This window comes from Dama dama, chromosome 23, assembly GCF_033118175.1.
Source record: "Dama dama isolate Ldn47 chromosome 23, ASM3311817v1, whole genome shotgun sequence".
NCBI classification, from domain to species: domain Eukaryota; kingdom Metazoa; phylum Chordata; class Mammalia; order Artiodactyla; family Cervidae; genus Dama; species Dama dama.
The window spans coordinates 63000277-63026245 of NC_083703.1; the positions used below are offsets into that span (position 1 = coordinate 63000277).

General features: G+C 45.8%; 1 protein-coding gene across 4 annotated transcripts in view; it reads right to left on the reverse strand.

Annotated features, from left to right (window-relative positions):
* Positions 1–310: 310 nt before the first annotated feature.
* Positions 311–25969, reverse strand: part of CDK5RAP1 (CDK5 regulatory subunit associated protein 1) — a 64153-nt gene continuing 38494 nt past the window's right edge. Inside the window, exons 16-17 of one of the 4 annotated variants that reach the window (XR_009690108.1) lie at positions 1814–2347; positions 311–990 (exon numbers count right to left, since the gene is read on the reverse strand). Coding sequence is in view for 1 of the 4 variants with exons in the window: in XM_061127078.1 (XP_060983061.1) it covers positions 2273–2347 (75 nt within the window). In the remaining 3 variants the exon portion in view is untranslated. Of the gene's footprint in view, positions 2348–25969 lie in introns of all 4 variants that reach the window. The other 3 variants (XR_009690107.1, XR_009690106.1, XM_061127078.1) reach the window with 3 other exon arrangements.

The following is a 25969-nucleotide window of genomic DNA, read 5'->3' on the forward strand; positions in this document are numbered from 1 at the left end:
AATGGACATGCGTTTGAGCAAACTCTGGAAGACAGTGAAAGACAATGCAGCCTGGCAAGCTGGAGTCCATGGGGCCGCAAAGAGTCGGACATGACTTAGCGACTGAACAACAAGAGTAATCAAAGAATATACTTGGATTTTTTTTAGGTTTGTTTTACGGATCAGCATACAGTCTGTTGGTGAATGCTTCATACAACCTTGAAAAGACTGCATTCTTCTGTTGCTGGGTAGATTGTTCTGTACATATCAGTTAATTCAAATTAGTTGGAAATGTTGTTCAGCTTCTTCATGTGTTTGATTTTCTGTGTACTTTTTCTATCAACTGAAAGAAGAATGTTGCTTAATCATTGGTTAATCTGTTGGTTAATCAAGGAAATCTCCAAATGTAATTGTGGGTTTGTCTATTTCTCTTTTCATTTCTGTCAAATTTTCCTTCATGTATTTTGAAGATCTGTTGTTAGATGTAGACATGTTTAGGATTACTATGGCTTCTCAGTGAACTGACTCTTCTATTATTATATAACATCTCTCTTGATCCCTGATACAATATCTTGTTCTAAAATTTACATTGGTTTGATATTAAGATAGCCCCTACAGCCATACATATATATTTGCTAATCTTTAAAATTTTTCTTTTTAATCACACTTACACATGCCCACAGTTTAATGTCCTTCAGACACTGGTTGCATCCCCAAGCTGTTACCTGTGCTTCTGACCAACCAGCTACAAACTGAGGTTCCCATGGCCCCCTTCCTTGGGTTTGATTAACCTGCTAGCACAGCTCATAGAATTCAAAGAAACTCAGTTTATAAACTCAGTTTACAAAAGGATATGATAAAGGATACAGATGAACAGCCAGATGAAGAGATGCAGGGCAAAGTCTGGGATGGTCCCAAGCCCAGGAGCTTCTGTTCCTGTGGATCCAGGGTGCATCACCCTCCTGATGTAAATCTGCTCACCAGTCTAGAAGCTCTCCAAATCCTGTACTTCTGGGATTGTATAGGAGGTTCCTCAATTTGGCATGATCAATCATTAACTCCATTTCCAGTCCACCTCCCTTCTCTAGAGGATGGGAGATGAGGCTGAAATTTCCAACCTTCTAATCATGGCTTGGTCTTTCTGGTGGCCAGCTCCTATCCAGAAACCATCCAGGAGCCACCATTCAGTGTCACTTCATTAGAACAAAAGATGCTCTTAGTGCACTTATCACTTAGGAATTTACAAGGATTTTAGGAGCTCTGTGCCAGGAACTGGAGGCAGAGACCAATATACCTATTTTCTATTATCTCATGAGCTCAAATGAAGCCCATTTATCTGGTCCTCTAGCCAGAATAATGGAGAAGGGAACAGCCACCCACTTCAGTATTCTTGCCTGGAGAATCCCATGGACTGAGGAGCCTGAAGGGCTACAATCCATGAGGTCACAAAGAGTAGGACACGACTGAGTGACTAACCCTTTCACTTTCATATGACTTGGCTTCCATGGTGGCTCAGACAGTAAAGAATCTGCCTGCAGTGGGGGAGACCAGGTTCGATCCCTGGGTTGGGATGATCCCCTAGAGAAGGAAATGGCAACCCACTCTAGTATTCTTGCCTGGAGAATTCCATGGACAGTACAGTCCATGGGGTCACAAAGAGTCAGACACAACTGAGCAACTAACACTTTCACTTTCAGCCAGAATACAGAGGAAATCTTATTTTGTAGTCCAATGTGCTGCACATTTCCAGCACAGGGGTCCCCCATGAATCAAAGAAGGAAAACTAAGGGAAAAAGGAAGTTTATGCCTGAAAATTTTTACCTCCTTCCCTTACCTATTATTATTTACTCTCAGAGCTTTGGGGCATTTTCCTTTTATATTCTGTTCAGAGTTTTAAATTGTGATTAGTGGGCAACATGGCAGGTGGTTGGCTTACATCATCTTGGCTCACACATAGCCAAAGAGCTCATGAGTTCTTCATCAAGATAGACCACATTCTGTGACATAAAACAATACTCAAAGAATGCAAAAAGTTTAAATACATAACCACAATAACATTAATTAAAAATCAATAACAGATCAATACATTAGGAGACATGAAGATGATTCTAAATTAGACTACAAACCTCTAAGTAACTCAAGGGACAATGAAAGCAAAAGGAAAATTGGAAATGTTTAATTTTTTAAATTGTTTTACTAATTAATTTATTTTTGGCTGCACTGGGTCTTCATTGTGGCATCCACGGGCTTCTCTTGTTGCAATGCACAGGCTCAGAAGTTGCAGCACACAGGCTTAGTTGTCCCGAGGCATCTCAGTTTTCTGACCATTGGAAGGTGGATTCTTAACACTGGACCACCAGGGAAATCCCTGGAAATGTTTATAACAGAGTAGCAAGGAAAAGACAACTTGATACCAAGAATCAAAGGTAACGTTTGCCCATATAGTCCTGCCTTACAGTCATTCTACCCCTCTTCTCTCCTCTAGTACCTGACTCCTAGGATCCAGTAGAGAAAACAGGGAGGTTACAGCATTAGCATCAGAACTGGGGGTCTAAAAAAACACTAAATCCAGTGTCATAAATGAAAACCCCAGAAAAAATAACTCATACCAAAATGAATTTAGAGAGAGAGAGACAATGGGAAACAGGATGCTCCCAACTTGACCTGGTTCATTGTGACATCTTCACATAGAAGCCATCAAGGGCTGGCACTTACCCAGCCTCCTGTGGGGCTAAGTCTCAGCCAGACTTGAAAGGGCCCTACCCTTCAAGAATCAGCAGGTCAAATCACTGAGAGCTTGAGAACAACTACATCCTTGTGTCCAGCCTGATAAACCACATCTGCGTGAAACACCTCCCATGGATCCTGGATTAGCAGAATTCAAAGGCTGCCGCATCTTCTAAAGTTCAAGAAGAGAGAGACAAAGACCAGGAGGCCCCATCAGAGGTTGCATTCTAGATATGCCCGTTCCAGATCATGGAGTCGGGTTCATTCCTTGGCTCCAAAGAATCACTGGAAACACTGAAATCAAAGTTCACACCCACCAACATGTGTCACAGATTTCCACTTAAAAGATGGTTCCATTTTCCCTCAAAGGTCCAAGAAAAATGAGAGCCAGGACAGTTGGTTTTGTCTCCTGCTATCATCAGGTACACGTTCTGCCCTCTGAGAAAAGGTCAGCTGTCATTTGTTCTAGGCATCCGACATTTCAGCAAAGACGAAAATGGGACCTTTGGCAACCGAAACTGGAGCTGAGGTTCACAGTATGAGACCAGTGAGGTCGGAAGGGCCCTGCAGCAAAATGCTGAGCCTGCCTGAAGGCAGGGACCCAGCCCAATCCCCACCCCAGCCCCCAATCCCCGCTTAAGACATTAACCATCCCATGAGTCCAAATCGCCCCCCTCCCCCTCTCTTACATTGTAAAGCTGTGGGAACACCACAGCAAGATCATGCCAGGACGGCACCCCATCACAGAACACGGAGTGCTAGGAACCTAACAGATGACTGGGGCTTCTCTAAAATACAGAAAAAGCCCGAGGCCCAGGGGATAGGCTCTAGAATTGAGGGAGCCATTAAATGAGATAATAAGTGAGAAGAAGTCTGGGCTAGAGACTGGGAAATCCTGAATACAGATGAGCACTACAGCAGGCTCCTGACACCCTTCAAGCCTCATTCCTGGGGTAATTAGGGAAAGGAAAGGGAGCTGAGCAAATCATGTAATGACCCTGCTTGAAGTCCCCCTGAAAAAGAAGTTCCTAGCTCAGGGTAGCACTGAGGATGCCTCTGGGCCTAGGCTCCTATTTGTTTCCCTTCACTGGTGTCCAGAGCAGGAGTAAAACCTACACTTGTCTCCCAGGGAAGTTTTCTCTACCTTCAGCCAAGCATCTTTCCTCCCACCTCTGGAACTAGTCAAGTTCTTGCCCGTGTCAGGTTCTCTGTACTTTTCTAAGCCCCAGACCTCCGCGTGCCTGGATCCCTCCTATTTCCCCCATCAGGGGTAAAATGTCACTCATCACCTGACACCCTGTCCAGAAAGAACCCACTCCATCGTTTTTTTATATCACTATCAGAAGTCAACCTATTAACAGTGTCCCCCACTAAGGTGTGAGCTCCGTGAAGGAGAACCTTGCGTGTCTGGCCCACTACCTAGTAGTCCCCACAGCCTACCGCAGTACATGGCAAAGAGAAAGTACTCAGTGATATCCACTGAGTGAACACATGCATGTACACATGCCAAGGGTCACTGAGAGCTTCACACTTTACTTCAGGGATAGGAAAGAACTCACTGACGATCCCATCTCCCTGGCTCACAGCAGAAAGTAACAGTGGGTTTGGGGGGAGATGATTTGATATCTATTAATAGCAAGAAGATTTGCATTCAGATCCTAAATCAGCTGGACTTCTTGGTGTCCTGAGGCACATACATAACCTCCTCTCTAAAACTCAGTGTTCTCATCTGCAAAAAAAAAAAAAAAAAAAAAACAAGGGTATGGAATTGGCTAGACCAGTGGTTCTCAAACCTGGGCTACTCGCCTGGACGATTTGTGGAGGCTTTTTAAACAAAGTTCTTCACCTCAACCCTGACTTACTAAAGTATTAAAGAGTTAGGGAAGGGAGGATCCAAGAATTAAAACTTTTAACAATGACCCATCCCCACCATCCCCTGCCAGGTGATAATGATGCCTGCAGGGACATCTGGTTCTCTCCACTAGGAAAAGAGGGCAGGGCCAGGCCCGCACCTGCCCTGAAGACTCCCAGAGAACCTTCCAGATGCTCTGCCCAATGCAATCCCAACTAGTGAAGCTTCCAGAACCAGCTTCATTTGCCTCAGACCCTGATCCATGATCATCCACTCATCTGTGGGTAGGTTGGCGAGTATCAATCTCTCTCACTTGGACCATCAGCTGCATCAGGGCTGGGACCCTGTCTGGGTTGTACACCTTTCTACCACCTCCAGGAACAGTGTGTGTGTGTTAGTCACTCAGTCGTGTTTGATTCTTTGCAACCCCATGGACTGTAGCAGCCTTCCAGGCTCCTCTGTCCATGGAATTCTCCAGGCAAGAATACTGGAGTGGGTAGCCATTCCCTTCTCCAGGGGATCTTCCTGACCCAGGGATCGAACCCAGGTCTCCCGCCTTGCAGGCAGACTCTTTACCCTCCGAGCCACCAGGGAAGCCCCCAGGAACAGTGCCTGGTACAATATATATTTGCGGCAATACAGGAGTGACTGAGCACACAGGTACTTTATGGTGGACAGCTGAGAGGCCTCGAGAGGCAAACATACTCTGAGAATCTCCAGGAAAGGGCTCACCATGATGTTACTACCCAGATCAGTTGGACTCAGAGCCCTTTATCATGAAGCAGCAGATAATAAACATGTTACAGGGGACAAAGACTGCCCAGTGCGGGGCACGTAAGAGGCAGTCAGTACCAGAGGAGTGCAGGGGAATTTCATGTGGCTGGAGAGCTGCTTAAACCCAAGAGAGAGGGACTGTCTAATCCCTTTGAACTGAATTCTTAACCCAGACTCATTTTTTTTTATTAAAAACTTTAATTATTTATTTATTTATTGGTTGTGCTGGGTCTTCATTGCTGCACGTGGGCTTTCTCTAGTCGTGGTGAGCAGGGGCTACTCTATAGTTGCGGCGCACAGCCTTCTCATTGCGGGGGCTTCTCTTGTTGAGGAACACAGCCTTTAGAGTGGAGGCTCAGTAACTATGGCCCACGGGCAGGGTTGCGTCGAGGCATGTGATACCTTCCGGGACCAGAGATCAAGCCCAAGCGCCCTGGAGCCCCTGCTCCGCAGCAAGAGACGCCACAGCAATGAGAAGCCCATGCAACTGCCAACTAGAGAGTAGCTCCCACTTGCTGCAACTAGAGAAAAGCCCAGACCAAAAAAAAGATAATTAAATGTAAAAAATTTTTTAAAGATAACAGGCCTGTGAAGATTAAAAAGAAGAGAACAGTTACTTGACCTGCCAGCTCTCTCCAAAAGAATTCCAAGAACCCTGAACATCCCAGAAAGACACTGACAGACGTCAAAGCCATTAGTAGGTGCTGATCTTGGAAGTCAGCCTGTATCACATCACCCTTATCAGCAGGCTTGGATGGTGTCCCTACATGTCCAACAACTTTTCCGAGAGACACTAGTCTATAAAAATGGGATGGAGCTTTTCCTCTGACAGATTGGAGGCAGAAGCAGGAGTAAGGCACCTCCTGAAAATTTTTGCCCACCAACACTGACTGATCGGCACCAGACAAGGTAAGAACTCTCAAAAAACAATATGCAAGAGAAAAGGTCGAAACTCCTTCGAAATGGAAACAAGCATAGGACAGCTTGTCAAAGGATAGATAACTTGGGTTCTACGTTTTGAAAGCATAGGACAGCTTGTCAAAGGATAGATAACTTGGGTTCTACGTTTTGAATCTCCTTAGCCATACCACTCCCCTGCTAAAACGTACAGCACTCTGCCTAGCACAGTAGGGTTAACAGGGGCCTGTTAGGCAAGTGCTTTTAAAAAATGGGATATTTATTACTAGAATTATCAATGGGCTCCCCTCAAGACAATGTCTAACAATACTGCCATCGACTCAAGTCACAGGCACAGAATTTTATTATTTTTCCCTCACATGACACTTACATGTTTCCTGAGACACTAATTCTAATTCCTCACTGATGAGGATAAAATGAAAAAATAATGAAGAGGTGAGTTTTTTTCAAAAACCAAACTTATTCAATGTGAAGGATTGTTAGTGGAGTCCCATATGTCCTTCCCAACATTTCTGCAATAGCAGTTCTTCCTCTGGTGTCATAAATAACAGGCAGCTTGACTTGGGCAATGCCGGCAGATGGCGAAAGTCGACAAGCCCAAATTTACAAAACTTGACGGATTAGGAAATCCAAACAGAGAGGAGCTCAGAGTCTACTTGCTTCACTGAGGGGAAATGCCCCAAGACACAAACCTCCATGTTACCCAAAACATGAGCAAAGAGAAAGACAGAGAATCATGAGAACAGAGGAATCTGACCAGCAGGGGAGGGAAGTGATCTCCACTGGGTCACACAGCTGAGCTCAGAGTCAAACACAGCTCTCCTGCCTGGGTCTAGACCCTGCCTTCTCATTAGTACTGAGGCTCCTCCAAAGCAGAGGATGATAATAATATTGTCTAGTGCCAGATTCACTGGGAGAATTGTTGCAGATGAAGGGCTTAACACAACTGACCAGTATGAACATGAACCAATACTCATTAAGGAAATACCTATGGACACATCCCAAGAAGTAGAGTGGAGATTTACACAGCTTATACATTCATAGTCACTAAGGCTGCTCAACCCCAGCCAAGAGGAAGATGCCCCACACTCAATGGTCAGCAGGAGCATCCAGTGCCCTGCCCACAGAAGGGCCCCAAGAAGTGGATGAATAGGTTAACTCAGTCATTCAATATACACACAGGTGAGCTTCCTCCATTATGGCTGTCACCAATAGCATAGTATGGACTGACCAGTGCCACCATCAGAACAAGCCAGTGGCTCTCCCAGAACAAGGGACTGGGCTTTAAAAAGACAGAGAAGCCCTGAGATGGTCTCACTCATAGGGAGATGACTCTGGCCTCGATGCACTGAGCTAACATGCTAGGATAGCCCAATGACCAAATGAGTAGAGGGTGCCAAGCCTAGGGCTGATTCCTTGAGTGGTTTAGTCCTGACCAGGCAAAACTACCAGCTGGGGGTAGACAGTGGGTAAAGGTGAGCATGCTGGCCACTCTGTAAACACAAGTTTCACCAAGTGAAAAATGAAAACATAGGCCTTCCATCTCAGCACTGTGCAGAGTTTAGAGCAACTGACGTCCATTCACACTCCACAAAGGGACTGGCACGTGATAAGCTCACATCAACACGGACACTGCTATACATTAGCTGCCTGAAAACAAGGAGAGACCTTGACTACCACAGGAGTGATAACTCTCACAGCTCGATCATTCAAAACACTTGAGTTCCCCAGTTGGTGACTCAGGTCACTGCAAGCTATTTGAATCTGGAAGACGGGCAGGAGAATGTGGGACTATACAGTTAAGATCTGGGTAGGGCATGGCCTGTACTCAAAGGGTGCCACCAGCCCATAGACACCTCTGCACAAAGTTGAAGAAGCTGCAGAAAAAGGGGCCCTTTCTCAAGATATTGACTGTCATGGGCTGAAACGCTGTCCCTCGAATACGGTATACGGATCACAATACTGACAATGTGAGCGGCACCTTCCTACAAGAGCTAGGACCCTGGCATGTGGACAACCAATACAAATATACTGGCAGCCCTGTGGTCCACTGGGAATGTGGTGTCTGATGAAGCTCTCCTTTGCAGATATCGGCCACAAGATGCTGACCCTGTGGGCCTTGGCCATCATGCTAGCTGTCCAGGCAGGAGCGCTTGACCTATCGACCTCACCTTTACGGCTGGGAGCCCTTCCTGACAAAATAACCTCTGGGCTCCCCATTCATTTCCCGATCAGTGTGCCTGACCCACAAGTCCCCAGAATTTCCTCAATCAGAAAAGGCTCTCCACCTCCCAGACATGCAGCTGGGACCTCAGGAGGCAGATGTTCACCCGTGGCCAAATACCTTGTGTCTAGCAGCAAACTCAATGACTGTAAGTAAGATTCGTTTTACCTGCACAGGTTTGACTTTCTACCCCTTCACACACGCTTTTCATCTCCAAGCCCAAAGGCTAGTTACACCTTCTGGACAGGTGGTTCTGAAATAAGAGGTGATAGCAGTATCACCTCTGGAGCTTGTTACCAAAACAGCTGCCTGGACCCCACTCAGACATTCTGGTGCAGCAGTACCTCTGAAGGCCAGAGGGAAGTTCAGACAGTGGTACATGTGATAGTTCTAACCAATCAGTAACTTGGTGGTAGAGGCTGTTAATTTCACTGTCAGACATTAAGGAAAAAAAGCCTTAAAAGATATGAATATAGAATTAACACCCTTGTGGGGGCTTCCCTGGTAGCTCAGTGGTAAAGAATCCGCCAGCCAATGCAGGAGATGTGGGTTTGATCCCTGGGTCAGGAAGATCCCCTGGAGAAGGAAACAGCAACCCACTCCAGTATTCTTGAGTTGGAAATCCCATGGACAGAGAAGCCTGCCAGGGTTACATTCCATGGGGCCTCAAAAGAGTTGGACAAGACTTGGTGACTAAACAACAGCAACACCCTTGTATCTACCACTGAGACTGAGGAATAAGTGGGCCATAGGACTGAAGACCCCCAGGCTCCTACTGGGGGTGCACTGCTCCACCCTCCCTCTATCTCCTCTCTTGAGGAGGCTTCTGGCCTAATTATTTTCCTCCTGCCATTTCTTTATGTTTTATGACATGTAGATATTCCTTCTCAAGATAAATATTTGCACTAAATGCTATAAGGTTTTCTAAAGATGACCTGCTTGCACTGTCTCTCAAACTTACCATTCTGAGGTAGTTCATCTGTGCTATAATGAGAAATTCTGGTCCATTCATTTTCGCTGCAGTATTGTACCCAATGAATCCTCCATGATTCATGCAGCTAATCGATTTCCTTTTTTAAAAAAATTGCAGTATAGTTGATACAATGTTTCAAGTGTACAGAAAAATGATTGTTTCTTATATATATTTTTTTTCATATTCTTTTCTATTATGGTTTATCATAAGATTTATCATAAGATATTGGCTTCCCTGGTGACTCAGATGGTAAAGAATCTGCCAGCAATGCAGGAGACCTGGGTTCAATCCCTGTTGGAAAGATCCCCCGGAGAAGGAAGCAGCTACCCACTCCAGTATTCTGGCCTGAAGAATTCCATGGACTGTATAGTCCATGCGGTTGCAAAGAGTAGGACACAACTGAGTGACTTTCACTTTCATAAGATATTGAATATAGTTCCCTGTTGTATACAACAAGTCCTTGTTGTTAATCCTTTCCCCCACCCACTTGGTAACCATAAGTTTATTTTCTAAGTCTGTGAGTCCAGTTCTTTTTTGTAAATATTAAATATGTTCACTTGTATGGTTTTTTTAGATTCCACATATAAGTGATATCATGCATTTGTCTTTGTCTTACTTCAATTAGTTTGATAATCTCTAGGTCCATCTGTGTTGCTGCAAGTGGCATTATTTCATTCTTTTTCATGGCTAAGATTCCATTATGTGTGTGTGTGTGTGTACACCACATCTTCTTTATCTATTCATATGTCAATGGACATTAGGGTTACTTCCATGTCTTAGCTATTATAAATATTGCTGCTATGAACATTGGGGTGCATGTGTCTTTTTGGTTTTTCGTTTGCTTGCTTAATTTCTATTTCTTATTTATTTGGTTGTGCCAGGTCTTAGCTGTGGCACACAGGATCTTCAGTCTTCATTGCACCAAGCAGAATCTTTAGTTGCAGCATGTGACCTCTCAGTTGTAGCATGTGACCTCTTACATGTAGCATGTGACCTCTTACATGTAGCATGTGGGATTTAGTTCCCCAACCAAGGATCAAACCTGGGCCCCCTGCATTGGGAGTGGGGAGTCTTATTAGCCACTGGACCACGAAGGAAGTCCCAGCACGTATGTTTTTTAATTCGTGTTTCTATCTTTTCTGGATATATGCCCAGGAGTAGAACTGAGGGTGAAATGGTAACTCCATTTTTAGATTCTTAAAGAAACTCCATACTGCTCTCCACAGTAGCTGCATCAATTTACATTCCCACCAACAGTGGAGTAGGATTCCCTTTTCTCTACACCCTCTCCAGCATTATTAAATGTAAAAGTCTACATTTGTAAATGTAGACTTTTTGATGATGGCCATTCTGATTGGTGTGATGTGCAGAACCACACAGATGGAGAACAGGAGATCTAGATCAGTCAGCTCCATCACCTCCCTAGCCACCTCCTGCCCTACACAGCACTTAAAATCAGTGATCCCTCACTTGGCCTGCCCCCAGTGACTCATGCTGCAGGTTCCGTCATATACCGCTGGACAAGACACCCCTGAGGCAAAACTGGGCCTCAGAAAAGAGAAGAGCCTGCCCTAGGCCACTTGGCCTTCAAGGGTCAGAACCCAGACTATATGTATATACTCTGGGCTACTAGGCTCAAAAGCAAAACTAGGTCCTTTCATGCCATGCTCAAATTGCTTTAGAGTAATATACTCAACACCAGGTTGGTCTCAGGTAGGTCCTAGTAGAGGCTAACTCCTAAGAGGGGACAGGTATGTTTCTGGAACACCAGGCTGTCCTTGTGGGGGGCAGCGGCAGGGATTGATATTTCAGGGAGGCATGACATTCAGTGCCTATGGGTCCCACAACTCAATGGTGCTGGCTCTCCAGCTGGAAAGCCTGCTCTGGCTGAACCGGCTGGGCAGCTAGCAGCAGGATCATGTCTCTCGACCCTTTTCAGATCTGAACGCCACCCTGATCCCAAAGATAGAGAACATGCTGAGGTGCGAGGAGATAAATCTGGCTGGTGTGTTGGGAGAAGTGATATCCACAGTGTCCAACTCTGACCTGCTGTCTGTGTTAGATCTTACTTCATCCCTCGATATCCTTGGAGGTGGTGGCCTTGGTGGTGGCCTCGGTGGTATCCTGGGCAAGGGGACTGCACCCCTCGATATCCTTGGAGGTGGTGGCCTCGGTGGTATCCTGGGCAAGGGGACCGCATCCCTCGATATCCTTGGAGGTGGTGGCCTCGGTGGTATCCTGGGCAAGGGGACCGCATCCCTCGATATCCTTGGAGGTGGTGGCCTCGGTGGTATCCTGGGCAAGGGGACCGCACCCCTCAATATCCTTGGAGGTGGTGGCCTCGGTGGTATCCTGGGCAAGGGGACTGCACCCCTCGATATCCTTGGAGGTGGTGGCCTCGGTGGTGGCCTCGGTGGTATCCTGGGCAAGGGGACCGCACCCCTCAATATCCTTGGAGGTGGTGGCCTCGGTGGTATCCTGGGCAAGGGGACCGCATCCCTCGATATCCTTGGAGGTGGTGGCCTCAGTGGTGGCCTCGGTGGTATCCTGGGCAAGGGGACCGCACCCCTCAATATCCTTGGAGGTGGTGGCCTCAGTGGTATCCTGGGCAAGGGGACCGCACCCCTCGATATCCTTGGAGGTGGTGGCCTCGGTGGTATCCTGGGCAAGGGGACCGCACCCCTCGATATCCTTGGAGGTGGTGGCCTTGGTGGTGGCCTCGGTGGTATCCCGGGCAAGGGGACCGCACCCCTCAATATCCTTGGAGGTGGTGGCCTCGGTGGTGTTCTGGGAAAGGGGGGCAGCAACAAGTCCCCAAAGCACCACCAGTCATTGCTCTCAGAAGCCACTGGTGCTGTCAGTGACCTCGGCCAGGAGGCTCTGGGCAGCCTGCCACTCCTTGGTGGAGAGAATGCTGTCAAAGAACTCGTCAACAGCACTGGTCTCTTGACTGGCAACAAACTCAAAGAAACCACTGAGGGCATCCTGAACAGTGCGGTGCCAAAAGACGTCAACAGTGTGCTCACAAGCCTGCTGGGAAACATCGACTTGGCAGATCTCCTGTTAGGGTAAGTGCTTCCTTGACCCTAATGTCTGGCACAAGACGAAAAGCTACTGTTTGGAGATACTGATGTTCAGCTCCCAATGATCCCATGGAAAAGGGCAACCATGTTTTCATGAAGCAATATTTTAACTCAGTGCTGAAAGGCTATCCTTTCGGGGGGAAATATGATCAAGATTTCTTGACCTTAAAGAACTGGGCCACCTTTTTTTTTTTTTGAGAGCAGCACTGGTGTCTGTGGAACTGCCCCCAAGAGTCAGAGCTATTGTATTGTTTAAAAAACAAACAAACAAACAAAAAAACAAAAATGGAGGAAAGAAAGAACCAAGTGGGTAAGGTGGCTGGGGAGTCCCAGAGATAGATGGGTGGGTAGGCTGTTAACTGCCTGTTTCAACGGTGTTTCTCTTGTTACCCAGACTGATTCTTTGAGCCAGGACTGACACTTATACTTGATACTGTCACTTTACAGATTAGAGGTTGAAAAAGTGACTGTGGAGAACATGACGTCAACCATGACAGGCAATGGGATCCTTGTCCACGCTGTGACTACTGCCTTCATAGGTGGAAACGGGTGAGCCTATTTCCAAATCAGTCAACTGAAACAGCCTGGACTAGTGACTTAAGATCTAGTGTCCAAGAGCCAAACAGAGACAACAAAGAGTAAGGCAGGATGGTTGAGGGTGGAGCGAAAGGGGCACCAGGCCCAGCTGCCTCGTTCCTCCAGCCCCGAGGAGCAAGGTGGCAACATAACACCACGGAGCCCGACTCTCAAACAGTACTAAAAAAAAAAGCCAGAAATCCAGATCTCCATGTGAAATCTGCATAATTTGATAGATGAGCAATGAAGGCAGAAACCATGGAGAACTCATTTCATATCAACATGTACACTGGTCTTAGGGGAAATATGCCTTCCAAATAATCTTGACTCTCCAAGAAGAGTCAGCTCACTCTACAAACACTGTGGTAGGAAGTTGAGGGGAAACAGACGTGATTAAAATGCCCTCAGGAAACTAGAGATTTTAAACACGCACGCATACACACATTCACTCATCCACCTAACGGGTAGTTAATAACTGCTGCTCTGTACCAGATGCTGTGTTTGACAGAGCAAAGACTAAAGGCAGGCGGTCCCTGTCTTCAGTGGGTGTCAGCTCACTTGGGGGAGGGACAAGGTTAACAGAGGAGCCCCGGGGCACACAGGAAGATGTGAGAGGGGCAAGGGAGTCCACACTGGAGAGAAGATTTCTTGGGCTAATACATTCACATCCCTGATACCTATCACTGATTGAGCTCCAGCCAGGCCCTTAACTGAGACACTCTTAACTCAGGAAGCCTCTTGACAACCTCATCAGGAAAGCAGTCCTGTTTCTAGACTAGAAAACCAGTTTAAACTAGCAAAACCAGTTATAAACCTTGCTCAAAGTCCCTCAACCAAACGATGGCAGTGACCGGATTTGAGCCCAGGTGTTCTGCTTCCAGAGTCCACATCAGGGACCACTACAGTTAACAGTGTCAGGAAGAACCATCTATCTTCTCCAAAATATCTGACTCAAAGAAGACCAGGCTCTGGTAAATGGTGGGTTTTTCCTATGTTGTCACGCACACAACGGACAGCTGGGAGTGCGGGGAACAAAAGTGACCTTGTTACAAGTCAGCCTGGTGCCACCCAACAAGACCCTTGAAGACTGGTTAGGAGGGTGATTTTGACAATGTTGATTGAATACCTCCTTTGAGCCAAGCTCTGAATTCTATGTATAGGAGATTGGCCAACCACGGGGCATACTTATTGGAAAGCATCAAACTTACCTTCACTCAAATAACCTGGTGATTCCCAAAATGCCTATTGCTTTGGCTGAGTGACATCTTGCAATGGGACCTGAGTTCACCTGCATCTTGTTCTCCACAGCCTAGCAGGACCTGTAGTCAGCATACTGGGATTTCAAGTGCATGCAGATGTAACTCTGCAAATTGGAATTTCTACCAATTTCTACACGGAATGTGTCAACCTCCTAGTCCAGGGGAAGAACATAGAAGTCAAGAAAGTCAACATACAGATAGTGGAGGAGTACGTGAGACCATTTTTTCTCATTTTCTGGATCAAGCGGCCTGTATGTCCAAATAGACTTGCTGGTACCACACTTAGAGACCAGCTCAGCCAACCCAGAGGTTTGAACCATCAATAGAGGAGGCCCAGAGAAGGGCCTCTGCTTGCAAATGGCCCACTGGGTCTGAACACAGCCTTCTCTCACTCTGCCTGTGTTCTTTGCTACTTTTTTGTACACAGTTCTATTTTCTTGCATAAGTAATAATCCATTCACCTAGATCAAAATTCAAATGATTCAAAAAGCCATACAGTGCAATTCTCCCTCCCACCCATATACACCGGCTAATTATCCTTCCTGGAAGCAACCAAAGGACCCAATTTTTCCATTGGCTTTCAGAGATATTATTTGCATATGCAACAAACGTGTGTATGTATACACACAGAGAAATGGGCTGGTTTATTATATACACTTTTCTGGCCTCTGTTGATATTTTTAAAAACTGCTTTGAATTGGTCACATCAGAATATAAATCGCTTCTTCATATTTTATGGCTGCCTAGTACTCCATTATGAAGACACACTATCACTTACTTAACAGATCCTATCAAGGAATAGTTGTTTTTTTCCCAGCTACTAACTTTTGTACTGAACAGGTGAGTAAGGTCCCAGACAAGTCTGTTTACCACTGACATGGTATCTGAAGGATAAATTCCTCCCTGTGAGATTGCTGGGTCAGCTCTCTGGCTTTGGGAGTTTTCTCAGGTATCCTTCCATCTTTCTTAGTGACTAAAACTGAAAGTGAAAGGGCTTAGGGCACAAATTAAACAGAAGGACATCACTGCCATTGGTTCATCAATGGATGTTTGGGCAAAACCAGAAATGCTAGGTCACACAGGTATCCATGTGTGATACAAGTTCTCCACATGTATCTTCCCCAGGGTCACAGGTATTTTGCCTCTGCCTCTGCCTCTGCCCTTGGAAGATACCATTTCTCAATTGCTGACAGTAACTATGAACGACAAGGTAAGTCAGTCGTGAGACAGGGGAGGGCACTGCCTCGGAGGCCTACGTTGCTGGGGGACACAGGAAGAGGCCCTTACCTCAGATACAGTCTGGTGCTAGAGGGACATCAGGCCTCAAGAGTTCTGTTTCTACGGAAGCATCCCCTCCCCCACCCCCAGCCCAAAATACCCCAGTAGCAGGATAGGATAATGTTCCAGGTTGGGGCAGGAGTGGGGGAGGATGAGTTCTGGCAAAAAGGAAACCAGGAAATAGGACAGGGAGAAGAGGACCGAGGGAAGGGGACAGGCGGACAGGACCGCTGCTCTCCTTGGCAAAGCTAACAGAGGAGCCCTTTAACAGAGTGAAGAATCAAAATCGTGCGGCATTGAGCTCAGTGATGTCTATGAATGCAAGAACTGTGAGTACAACCACCAGACCCCCACCCTCCCCACCAGGGCTGCCCAGGTCAATGGAGGCAGGTGGCCCAGGCTCCTTTGGGATCCTATAGGTGATAGGCAGGAGAGGATGGAGCTGTGAGCTGCCTCCCCAAGCACCCAGGCTGAAAATATGGCAACTTAGCAGCTTCACTGAAACACGGTGACTCATTCTCCAAGACACAACAGGACACAGAGCCACTCTGGAGTCTCTGGTAGTGCCCCAGTCCCAGTGGGGTGCAAAGTACCCAGTGTGGAGTTTGAGCAAGGAGCACCCTCACACCAAGGAGGCTGGGAAGCAGAAAATCCCTCTCAGGTCTCCTAACATCCAGGAGACCAAGATAACAGGACACAGTAGGATGGCAGTTGCCAAGACAGTCCAAGCAGGAACCTGTTGACATGTCCCATGACCCAGAGCAGACGAAATATGGGGCCTGGGCAGCAAGACTCTTAGTGGTGTTGTCACATCACCTTCCTCTCCACAGTCTCCTCCTAGACACACGTGGAAAAGCTAGTGAGGCAGCAGGTTTCTGCCTGGGACCGAGGGAAAGGGAGGCGTCCAGAGCACAACCTCCAGGGGACTGCAAGTGTCTCCACATGCTCTCTTTTCCTCTCACCTGCAGCTACTGGCTTGTTCAACTACCAAGTTAAAGGTTCCAGGATTTCTGCAGAAGGTCTCTCAATCCTCTACTGTGTAAGTGTTCTTCGTGCTTATGATGGGTTCTGTAAGAGGCCTGGAGATATCCCTGAACTCACCAAATAAACTCCAAATCATGACAAACCAGCCTTCCTCCCTCCTCAGATCCCCAGACCTTCACCCTGTGGTGATCTCCAGGCTTCTACCATAACAGCTAAGTGCCTGCTACAGGGGCCAGCCATGTTTTCCCTTCCATTTATTTCTAATGCACAGTGCCTGAGATGCATACCCAATGATGACAACTTTTTCTTGACGAGCAGGATGTACCCAGCACCGGTTAGACATTCAACAGACTATATTTAAGGAAAGAAAAAGTGTAGACTCTCCCACTCACCCTCTCAACCACCCAGGGAATGGAAAACTAGGCTAGGAGGAGTACTCAAGAGAGGCAAGGTTTTGGGCCCACTTAACTCTACTCGTGGGAATCCATCTGTACAGACATCCCAGGTACAGATATATTTAAGCACAAAGAAATACAAGTATTAATGACAAGGGGGAAAAAAAATTGAAAATGAACTGGAAGGAAATAACTAAGCTAAGTATGAGATTATTAGAAATGCTTACAAAGTATGAAGGTATGGTTAATTTTTTAAAGCATAATACAAGTGATATTATATACAGGCAAAGAAAGAAAATAAGGTGAAATATTAGTGATATCCACTCAAAATCTCTTTTCCCTTCTGGACTTGTCAAATTTCCTGCCATGTGCAGTTTGCATTTTATAAACAGAGAACACAACGTATACGGAAGGAAGAGGAATCATTCAAAGGAGGCCAGAATTCCATAGATAAGATGAGCCTTGAGTGTGCTTGACAAGACAGTCATTCTAAGGTTGGGAGAACTGTGAGTTAGGTACAAAATGCATTCACACACACATATTACCTGAGGCAACATTTACATGGAGGAATTCACTGGAAAATGAAGACACATAACTTCTCTTGGAAAATCGGAGGTCTGGGGGACCGAGGAGCACTGTTTCAGGGCTAATCGGCTGGAGACGGCAGTGCTTCCTCCTCCTTCAGGGGCTCCTCTCTCCCACGACTCCCCTACAGTCCTGCAACAAGGGGGCTGGGAGGTCAACTGCACTTTGTCTTCATGCTCGTCCACTGTGGGGCTCGCATGGGGCCACCACACTCCTCAGCATCAAGGATGGGCCTTCGAAGACCCTGAAATTGACGGCAGTCTCACACAATAACACGGATGTTTCTCTTGTTCTCTCTCTAGGCCTACTTTAACCAAAATAAATCCCCTGTGCTTGGAAGGCACCTTCTTCCAGATCCTGAAAACGTCAACACTGCCGTGATTTTGTCCCAAATGATGCTCAGGGAGATCATCACTAAAAGTGCCAAGGAGAGCTCTGTCAAGGTGAGCCTCATCCACATGGCCCCTCCATCCTCCTCTTTGCTTAAGTCTAGCCCAACAACCTCTAAGTGAGAGAAGGTAGGAATGCCAAGAGGGTTCTGGAACATTCTTCCAGAGAGGAAGACGAGGAAATGTTTGGGATACAGATTTTCCCTGAATGGCCGTCTACTTGGGTCTTGTATATAATGTACCAGGGGAAGGGAGAGAGCAGGGGCACAGGGCGGGCAGGAGTTCTAAGGGGCAGAGCTGCTCCTCCCCATTTTACAGGTGACCAAAGTGAGGGAAGTGACTTAACCAACACTCACAGCATGTGCGAGGGAGTGGGTTTATCTACGTAAGAGGTATTCACTTGCTTCCTGCCCAGAAAGTGGTAGAAGGCAGGCAGTTACAACAAAATCATGATCTTCAGTACTCTCCATGTGCAAGGTCCTATTTCAATGCTTCCTTAACAGTCTCCCAAAATCATCAGGTGCAGAGCTATCTGCTACAAGAGCACAGAAAGAAATGGGCTCTAAACTGGATGAGGAGTAATAGAAACGTGTTTCTGTGCCACGGGCCCCACTCTCTTTTCAAGAGAGGAAATGAGATAAAGGGAGATGTCTGGAATGAGATGGTGTCTGTGTGGTCATATCAGCTGTGGCAGCACCCAGCAAGGTGACCAGCGCATACCACAGGATCCATAAATATCTGAATAACGGAATCGAGCAATGCATGGATATCTCACCATGCAACATCCTGCAGCCCTTCTCGCTCTCTACACTCTAAACGATGACTTCTTTACCACAGATAAACAACCTGGACGCAGCGATCACCAAAGTCGCTTACAACCACCTGCCGAACAACAAAATCAACACCACCTACTGGGTCACTGTGGCAAGGAATGGTGAGAAGATAGCCACTGGGCAGACGGTGAGTGCCGAGTAACAAACTGGGAATGAGCTGTGAGGAAGAATGAATAGGAGCAGAGGTCCCATGGAAAGAAGAGTGCTCTGTAGGGGGAACTAGTACCAAAACTCTGGGGGTCAGAGTGTCCCTAGGAGGAGACCAACCAGGCTGGCAGGCTGTCTCCTAAGACCTGGTCATCTCCACTCCAGGCCTCACCTGTCACTTTGTCACTTTGTTGATGTGTTGTTGGCCACATCTCAACGTGACACGTTTGCTGAGTAGCCTGGTGAGAGTATTTTTCAACTTATGTTTGTTTTATATTCATGCAGAATGTCATCATCTCCCATGCAAGTGAGATTTCAAACAACAAAATCAAAACAACCATCAAGATTGAGAGGTACAGTCTATTAACTACAAACTCCTCTTGACATTCATCAGCATAGGATGCAATATCAAGAAACCAATTCAAAAACTACTGTGTAGGCACGGGGAGCTCAACCCGGTGCTCTGTGACAACCCAGAGGGGTGGGATGGGGCAAGGGTTGGGATGGCTCAAGAGGGAGGGGACCTATGTATACTTATGAGTGATTCATGTTGTTGTATGGCAGAAGCCAACACAATATTGTAAAGCAATTATCCCCCAATTAAGAAAAAAAAAAGAACCCAATTCAAATCACATGCAAAGAATAATAGACAAGGCCTTTGAAAAATATTTGGATCATTACAGGGAAATCAGAAGGAAGTTTTACTCACATGCTGTTATGCACCTTAAATCTGCTCTTTCTCCTCTGTATTTATTATAACATTTTATAAGTGACTTCAAGAAGCAACTGAGCTAATATCTACACTCTACTTTAGTACTGGTTAATAATTGTTATTTGAAAATAATTTTTCCTTATATTTTATTTCCTGACAGGGCTGTACACAGTGTGACACCCCCTGATCCTGACAGGGCTGTATACAGTGTGACACCCCCTGATCCTGACAAGGCTATATACAGTGTGACACCCCCTGATCCTGACAGGGCTGTATACAGTGTGACACCCCCTGAGGCTGTAAGTCAATTTGATTTTTCAAAATATTTATCTATGATAGGTGAGAAATTATTTTAAAGCCAGGCACTCAGTAAAACAGGACTCTGCATAAAAAAAAAAAAAAAGTCATGCAGACTGGATCACAGACACAATGTGGAACAGGACTGCAGGTTCCAAACCTAGGTTCTCTCTGGAAAGCTCTTAAAACCCAGTTCCCCAACCTCATTCAATGACCTCAGTTAATGACCTAAAGGAAGGCTTAGAATCTGTGCTCTTTTAGTGTTGGGTGATTCTGATATACCAGGAAGTCTTGGGGGTCCACAGAAAGGAAGAAAAGTTGATGTGGATACTAATTATGCCTTGGCTCACCAGAGCATCTCACTACCCCCATCTTTATGACATTTGATCTTCCACATGCACATAATTATACTTTCATTCAACAAACAGTCAAACATCTAGTGAGCATCACTACATGTCTGACCCTAAAATCTGTAACATGAAACAATGGTGAGGTCCCAGGTTCCAAGAGTGACTCTCTAGTTTAAGTAGGAGGACAAGGACAGATTAAAACCATATATAAATTAAGCCCCATCATTAAGAGTCTAGTAACCACACACTGGCTGAAGGCACACAATAGGCACCCAGAGGCAAACAACCTTACATCTATGTCCCAGGTGTCAGCCCTGAGACAGGGGCATGTCAGCTGAGAGGCAGACTCTGGGAGTTAGTGTAAACCCAGCCTGCTTCATCTTACCTGTACTGGGCAGCTACGTGTTAGGGCAAGCTCTGTGCAGGGGAAGGATCACAGAAGGCGTGAACCCTGACCGCATGTAACTACCCACCAGACAGGGAACAGACACTGGTACAACAGCTATCAACTGACCATGAAAAAGACAAAGGGCAGAAAGCATGAACTGGTAGGCAGACTGTGGGTTCACTGAGAAAACGATGCCTGAACTCAGCCCTGAAGAAGGAGCAGGAGTTTACCAGAGAGCAAAGGTGCATACCAGGTAGAGCAAATAGGATGTGCAAAGGGTAGGCAGCGTGGAATCACAGGCCTGTTACAGTGAATGCAAAAGGAAGGTAAACAGAGCTCCAGATCTAGGAGGGATCCGGAATGGATCCAAAGAGTACAGTCCATCCTCCCAAAATGCTGAAACTGCATCTGGCCTAAGGGCACACAGCTGCATCTCGGTGCCGACAACAATGTCTGGGACATGACAGGAGCCCAATAAACACTGGCCAAGGAGCCATCCAAGGCATCAAAAACCTACGTGAAGGGCCTTTGAGAATCCCCAAAGAATTAGAGGCCTGAGGGACAGATTGAGATCCACCTCCCCACACAGCCTTGTCGAGTACCAGAAAAAAAAAAAAAAGCCCACATGTCCAGAGGAACCCAAGACCACCTTCCACCATGTGAGGACTAGCTAGGAGGCAAGCAGAGGTACTAACAAAAACACTCCACCCAACTTTTTCAGCAGGATGAAGGAAGAGATGTGTTACCTGGAGTTCTGAAGAGATTTCTACCTGCTGTTATCGGTATGTGGAACTAGTAAAGTGAACACCATAAAAGTTAGTGTCGCTGAAAGGTAGAGACGGGGCAGCACACTGCAGCCTGTGCTGCAGCAGCAAGCAGACTGTCGTCTGGCCACTGTGGGGCTGAAGGGCACGTTTCTGTTATCAGATACGGACCGCAGCAGCTTGAGATGGCAAAGCATGAAAACCAAAGCAAAACGCCTCTTCTCCCGGTCCAAATGAAATCCAGCCCACCAGGTGTCTTCAGAACAGCATTATGCCACTTAGAGGAAAGAAACATGGACCACGTCACCTAGTCACATAGATAATAGAGTTTGAGAAATTTAGGAGTATGAGTTCATAACCCTGATGATCATCAGGAGAGAGGACACAAGATGCCATCTATGCTTATTAATGATGAACTCTAGAGGGACTGATGTATTGCAAATGAAATCAAAAAAGCAAGGCTTAATTCTTCTGGTTTCTTAAGAGAAAGAGGGCAGACATGCCAGCATATCTCTTGGTATCGATTATACCCATCAGATTTCCAGTTAGCTCTAGGGTCCTTGAGAACTCACCCTCACACACACAGAAGACTAGGAGAAACTGTGTCTTAATTCAGATCCCTCTGTTGAAGGGGCGGGGGAGATTTCTCCTAGAGCCATACTCTGCCCAGAGACATTCTCCAGTTGACTGTGGCTAAAACAACCCAGTCTAGCCATTGTTTCTTTCAACTCAGATCATAAGATGTGCCTTCTTTTTTTCAGGAAACATAAATCAATGGAATATTCCACTAGGAGTAATCCCAAATTCTCTAAACGGTGCCAAGCTTCAAGTGCTTAACTCGGTAAGAGAAAGAAACATAAACATTTTCCTTTCACATTAAAGTCCACTCTGCGCTTCAGTCTTCAGAGTAATGAATAAGGCCAGTGGGCCCTGGCATCAAAGTCTGTCTGGGCTGTCTCACCAGCTCCATCCCTGGTCTTTCCTAAGCAGATTCACTGACTACTGTCCCTTTAGTTACCATGTAAGCTCTAACCCTGAGAGTGGAAACACGTGCATGCATGCCCAGACATGTCCACCTCTTTGTGACCCCATGGACTGTAGCCCACCAAGCTCCTCCGTCCATGGGATTTTCCAGGCAAGAATACTGGAATGTGTTGCCATTTCCTCCTCCAACTGATCTTTCCAAGCCAGGGATCCAACCCATGTCTTCTGCATTGGCAGGCAGATTCTTTACCACTGGGCCACCAGGGAAGCCCTGCATCCCCACTACATACACCTGATTCATCCACACTGTCGCCTTGTGACTGTGAAGCCTCTAGTTCTTTACCACCCTGACTCAGATTTCCCCTTCTTCCCATCTATCTAACCTCACACTTAAGAGAAACCTGAAAAAAGAACTTGCTTTCTGAAAAACAGTTAAAAGGATGGAACTTTTATGTAAATTTGCCACCAGGAAAACAGTGAAATAGGGATGGAACTAGAGAAGATATACAAGAGAGTAAAGAAGTTTAGAATCTCCATCACCCTTACAATATTCCATTCTTGATAAACATGTTTAATGAGTATGCCATCTGACTGGGAAAACATTAATTTCTTTCATGTTGGCTCAAATTTCAGAAGTCTTACATTCCAATTTTTACTTAATCCCCCAAAGTCCATGAATCTGTGACCAAATCAATTACTACAGTGCAGAGGCTGCTAAAATCAGCACTTGCCTCAATGTTAGCTTTCTACCTCCTACTCTTATGCTCCGTAACTATGAGGGGCCTGGACATATCACTTAGCCTCCCCCATTCCACCCTAGTTAAGGGACTGGATGAGATGAATGTCAATTGTGTTTCAGCTGCAAGTGACAGGAAGCTCAACCAAAATTGGTTCAAGCAACAACAAAGAAGTATTGGTCCTGAACATCCAGGGATGGTGCTAACTTCAGTAGTGGCCCAAATGTGACCCCAGAATCCATCTCTTGACTCTTAAATCCTTTGGGGTGGGCTCTATTTTGGCTCTGCATTGGGGGTCTCCCACTACCAGGAACTTCACCCTGTTTCTGGAATAACAAATGACAGTCATCCAGAAGTAACATCTGGGGCTCCCATTGGCCTGAACTGTTCCACATCCCCATCCTTAACGCCAGTGCTGTGGTCAGGGGGATGGAGTACACTGGCTGGCTCAGCCTGTGCCTGCACCAGCTTACATAATTAACAGTATAACTGGCTGTCTTTTGTCTCCCCACAGACTGATTTTCAAGCCGCAAACTAAACCCAGCACCGGAAGCCAGGGAATGTTCCGGAATGAAAGCAAAGACACTCTGTAATCCCTCTCTATGAAACACTGTGGACAAGACATCCTTTTAACTAAGGAATTAAGTACAGTTAGTGTTCTCAACATGTCCAACTATGCTTTGGAATTTCACCAACAATACCCTGAATTAACAAGTGTAAGAAAGGCAGGAATCCAGGGATAGGAGGGACTTTTCTAATTATCTCACCAATAAATAACCTGTTTTCATGCAGAATAAAAAAAAAGTGGTATGTCTTTAATTCTTACAAATAGGAATTCCATTGTATGTTTATGACTAGTAAAAGCACTTCTTACTGGGGACATAAAATTAGTAATATGAGTGATGAGGCCACAAAACTCAGGATTACTTTATTGAGTGCTCTAGGGAACAATCCTGACAATGATTAAGACTTTTCTTCCCATAGCTCAGGCCTCCCCTCCCAAACGCCAAACGTTCTGTTCATTGGCCCAACATGAAAATCACACAGGGGCTAGGATCCAACTTCCCCATCATCACATGTTAAAAACTGAAGGGCACAGTCCAAATGCTAAAAGCTGGATGGAACAGAGCAGATAAGTGTCCGATAATACCATAAACAGTGCAGCAAAGGATCTAGATCCCAGCTCAGGGACTACAGGCCAGGCCAAGTGGCTGTGAGAGGAAAGCCAATCAACGTTAGGTCAGTAAATGCAAAGGAACCCAGAAAAATATACAACACGGATAATGAGAAACACAACTATGAACTCTATACCAGGCAGAGACTCTCTGCCCTATGCCAGTGTCTCGCACAACTATGTGCTCCGGAATCAAAACAGCTCAGGTTGTAGACACAAAAGATCAGAAAGAGAAGCAAGGCCAGAGACTAGGCGTGCCTTACAGCAAGGGACAGGATCGCATAAGACAAAGACCCAATCACACTCTTAATGGGTATGGTGTTCCATTCTGGAGCGATGGTTTGGAACTAGATAGAGGTTGTAATTGAACAATTTAATTTTATGTTATGTGAATTCCACTTCCATTTAAAAAACAAAAAACGGGACTTCCCTTGTGATCCAGTGGTTAAGACTTCATCTCCCAATGCAGAAGGTGAGGGTTTGATCCCTGGTCAGAGAGCTAAGCTCCCACATGCCTCACAGCCAAAAAACCAAAACATAAAACAGAAGCAATTGTAACTAATTCAATAAAGACTTTTTAAAAAGGTATGCATAAAAAAATTTTAATAAATAAAAAACAAGAAACCTTCCAAATCACATTAGCAACGAGTATATCTAGTACCCAAATGTTGATTTCTACACCATTCTTTATCAAAGGAACCTAACCAGTCCCCTTGGAGAAATGGCTAATTCTAGGACTAGAAAAGAAATATAAAAGATGACCCAGAACAGCTCAGATGCAAGGACGAAGGCACTCATACAAAAGTGGAAGTGTGTCAAAGGGATAGAGAGCCAAGAAAAAGAGCTTCCAGAGCTGAAAGAATTTGGCCAATGAAATATATAAAGGAGTACTGGATTATCAATCCTGAATATTCATTAGAAGGGGTGCTGAAGCTGAAGCTCTGATACTTTGGCCACCTGATGTGAAGAGCCAACTCACTGGAAAAGACTCTGATGCTAGTAAAGACTGAAGGCAAAAGGAGAAGGGGGAAGCAGAGGATGAGATGGTTAGAGAGCATCACCAACTCAATGGACATGAATCTGAGCAAACTCTGGGAGACGGTGGAGGACAGAGGAGCCTGACATGCTGCAGTCCATGGGGTCGCAGAGAGTCAGACACGACTTAGTGACTCAACAACTGGACTATAACCCATAAAGTAAAATAAATACCTAGCAGCCTATACTAACATAAATGATTCAGTAAATATACAGGTGAGAACAGGCAAATCTCCTGTGCAGAAGCCAAAATGATTTACACAGCTACTGCACCCTTGAGGAGGTAGGGCATAACTTCCATTCAGTAAGCTTCAGCTGCACATGGTGACTTTTCTCCAAAGAGCACAGTATGGAAAGGAGAAAAAAAGGGCAATTGTACAATGAAAAAACCTGACAAACACTACCTGAAGCCAAGTGATCAAGGTTAGTATAGTGATAAATCATATTAATAGTATGTACCCTTATGATGGAATGAGAATGGTATTTTACCTTCGTGGTCTTCCTTCCCAAAACACGTAATTCCAATGTAAACGTGAGAAAAACATAACAAAT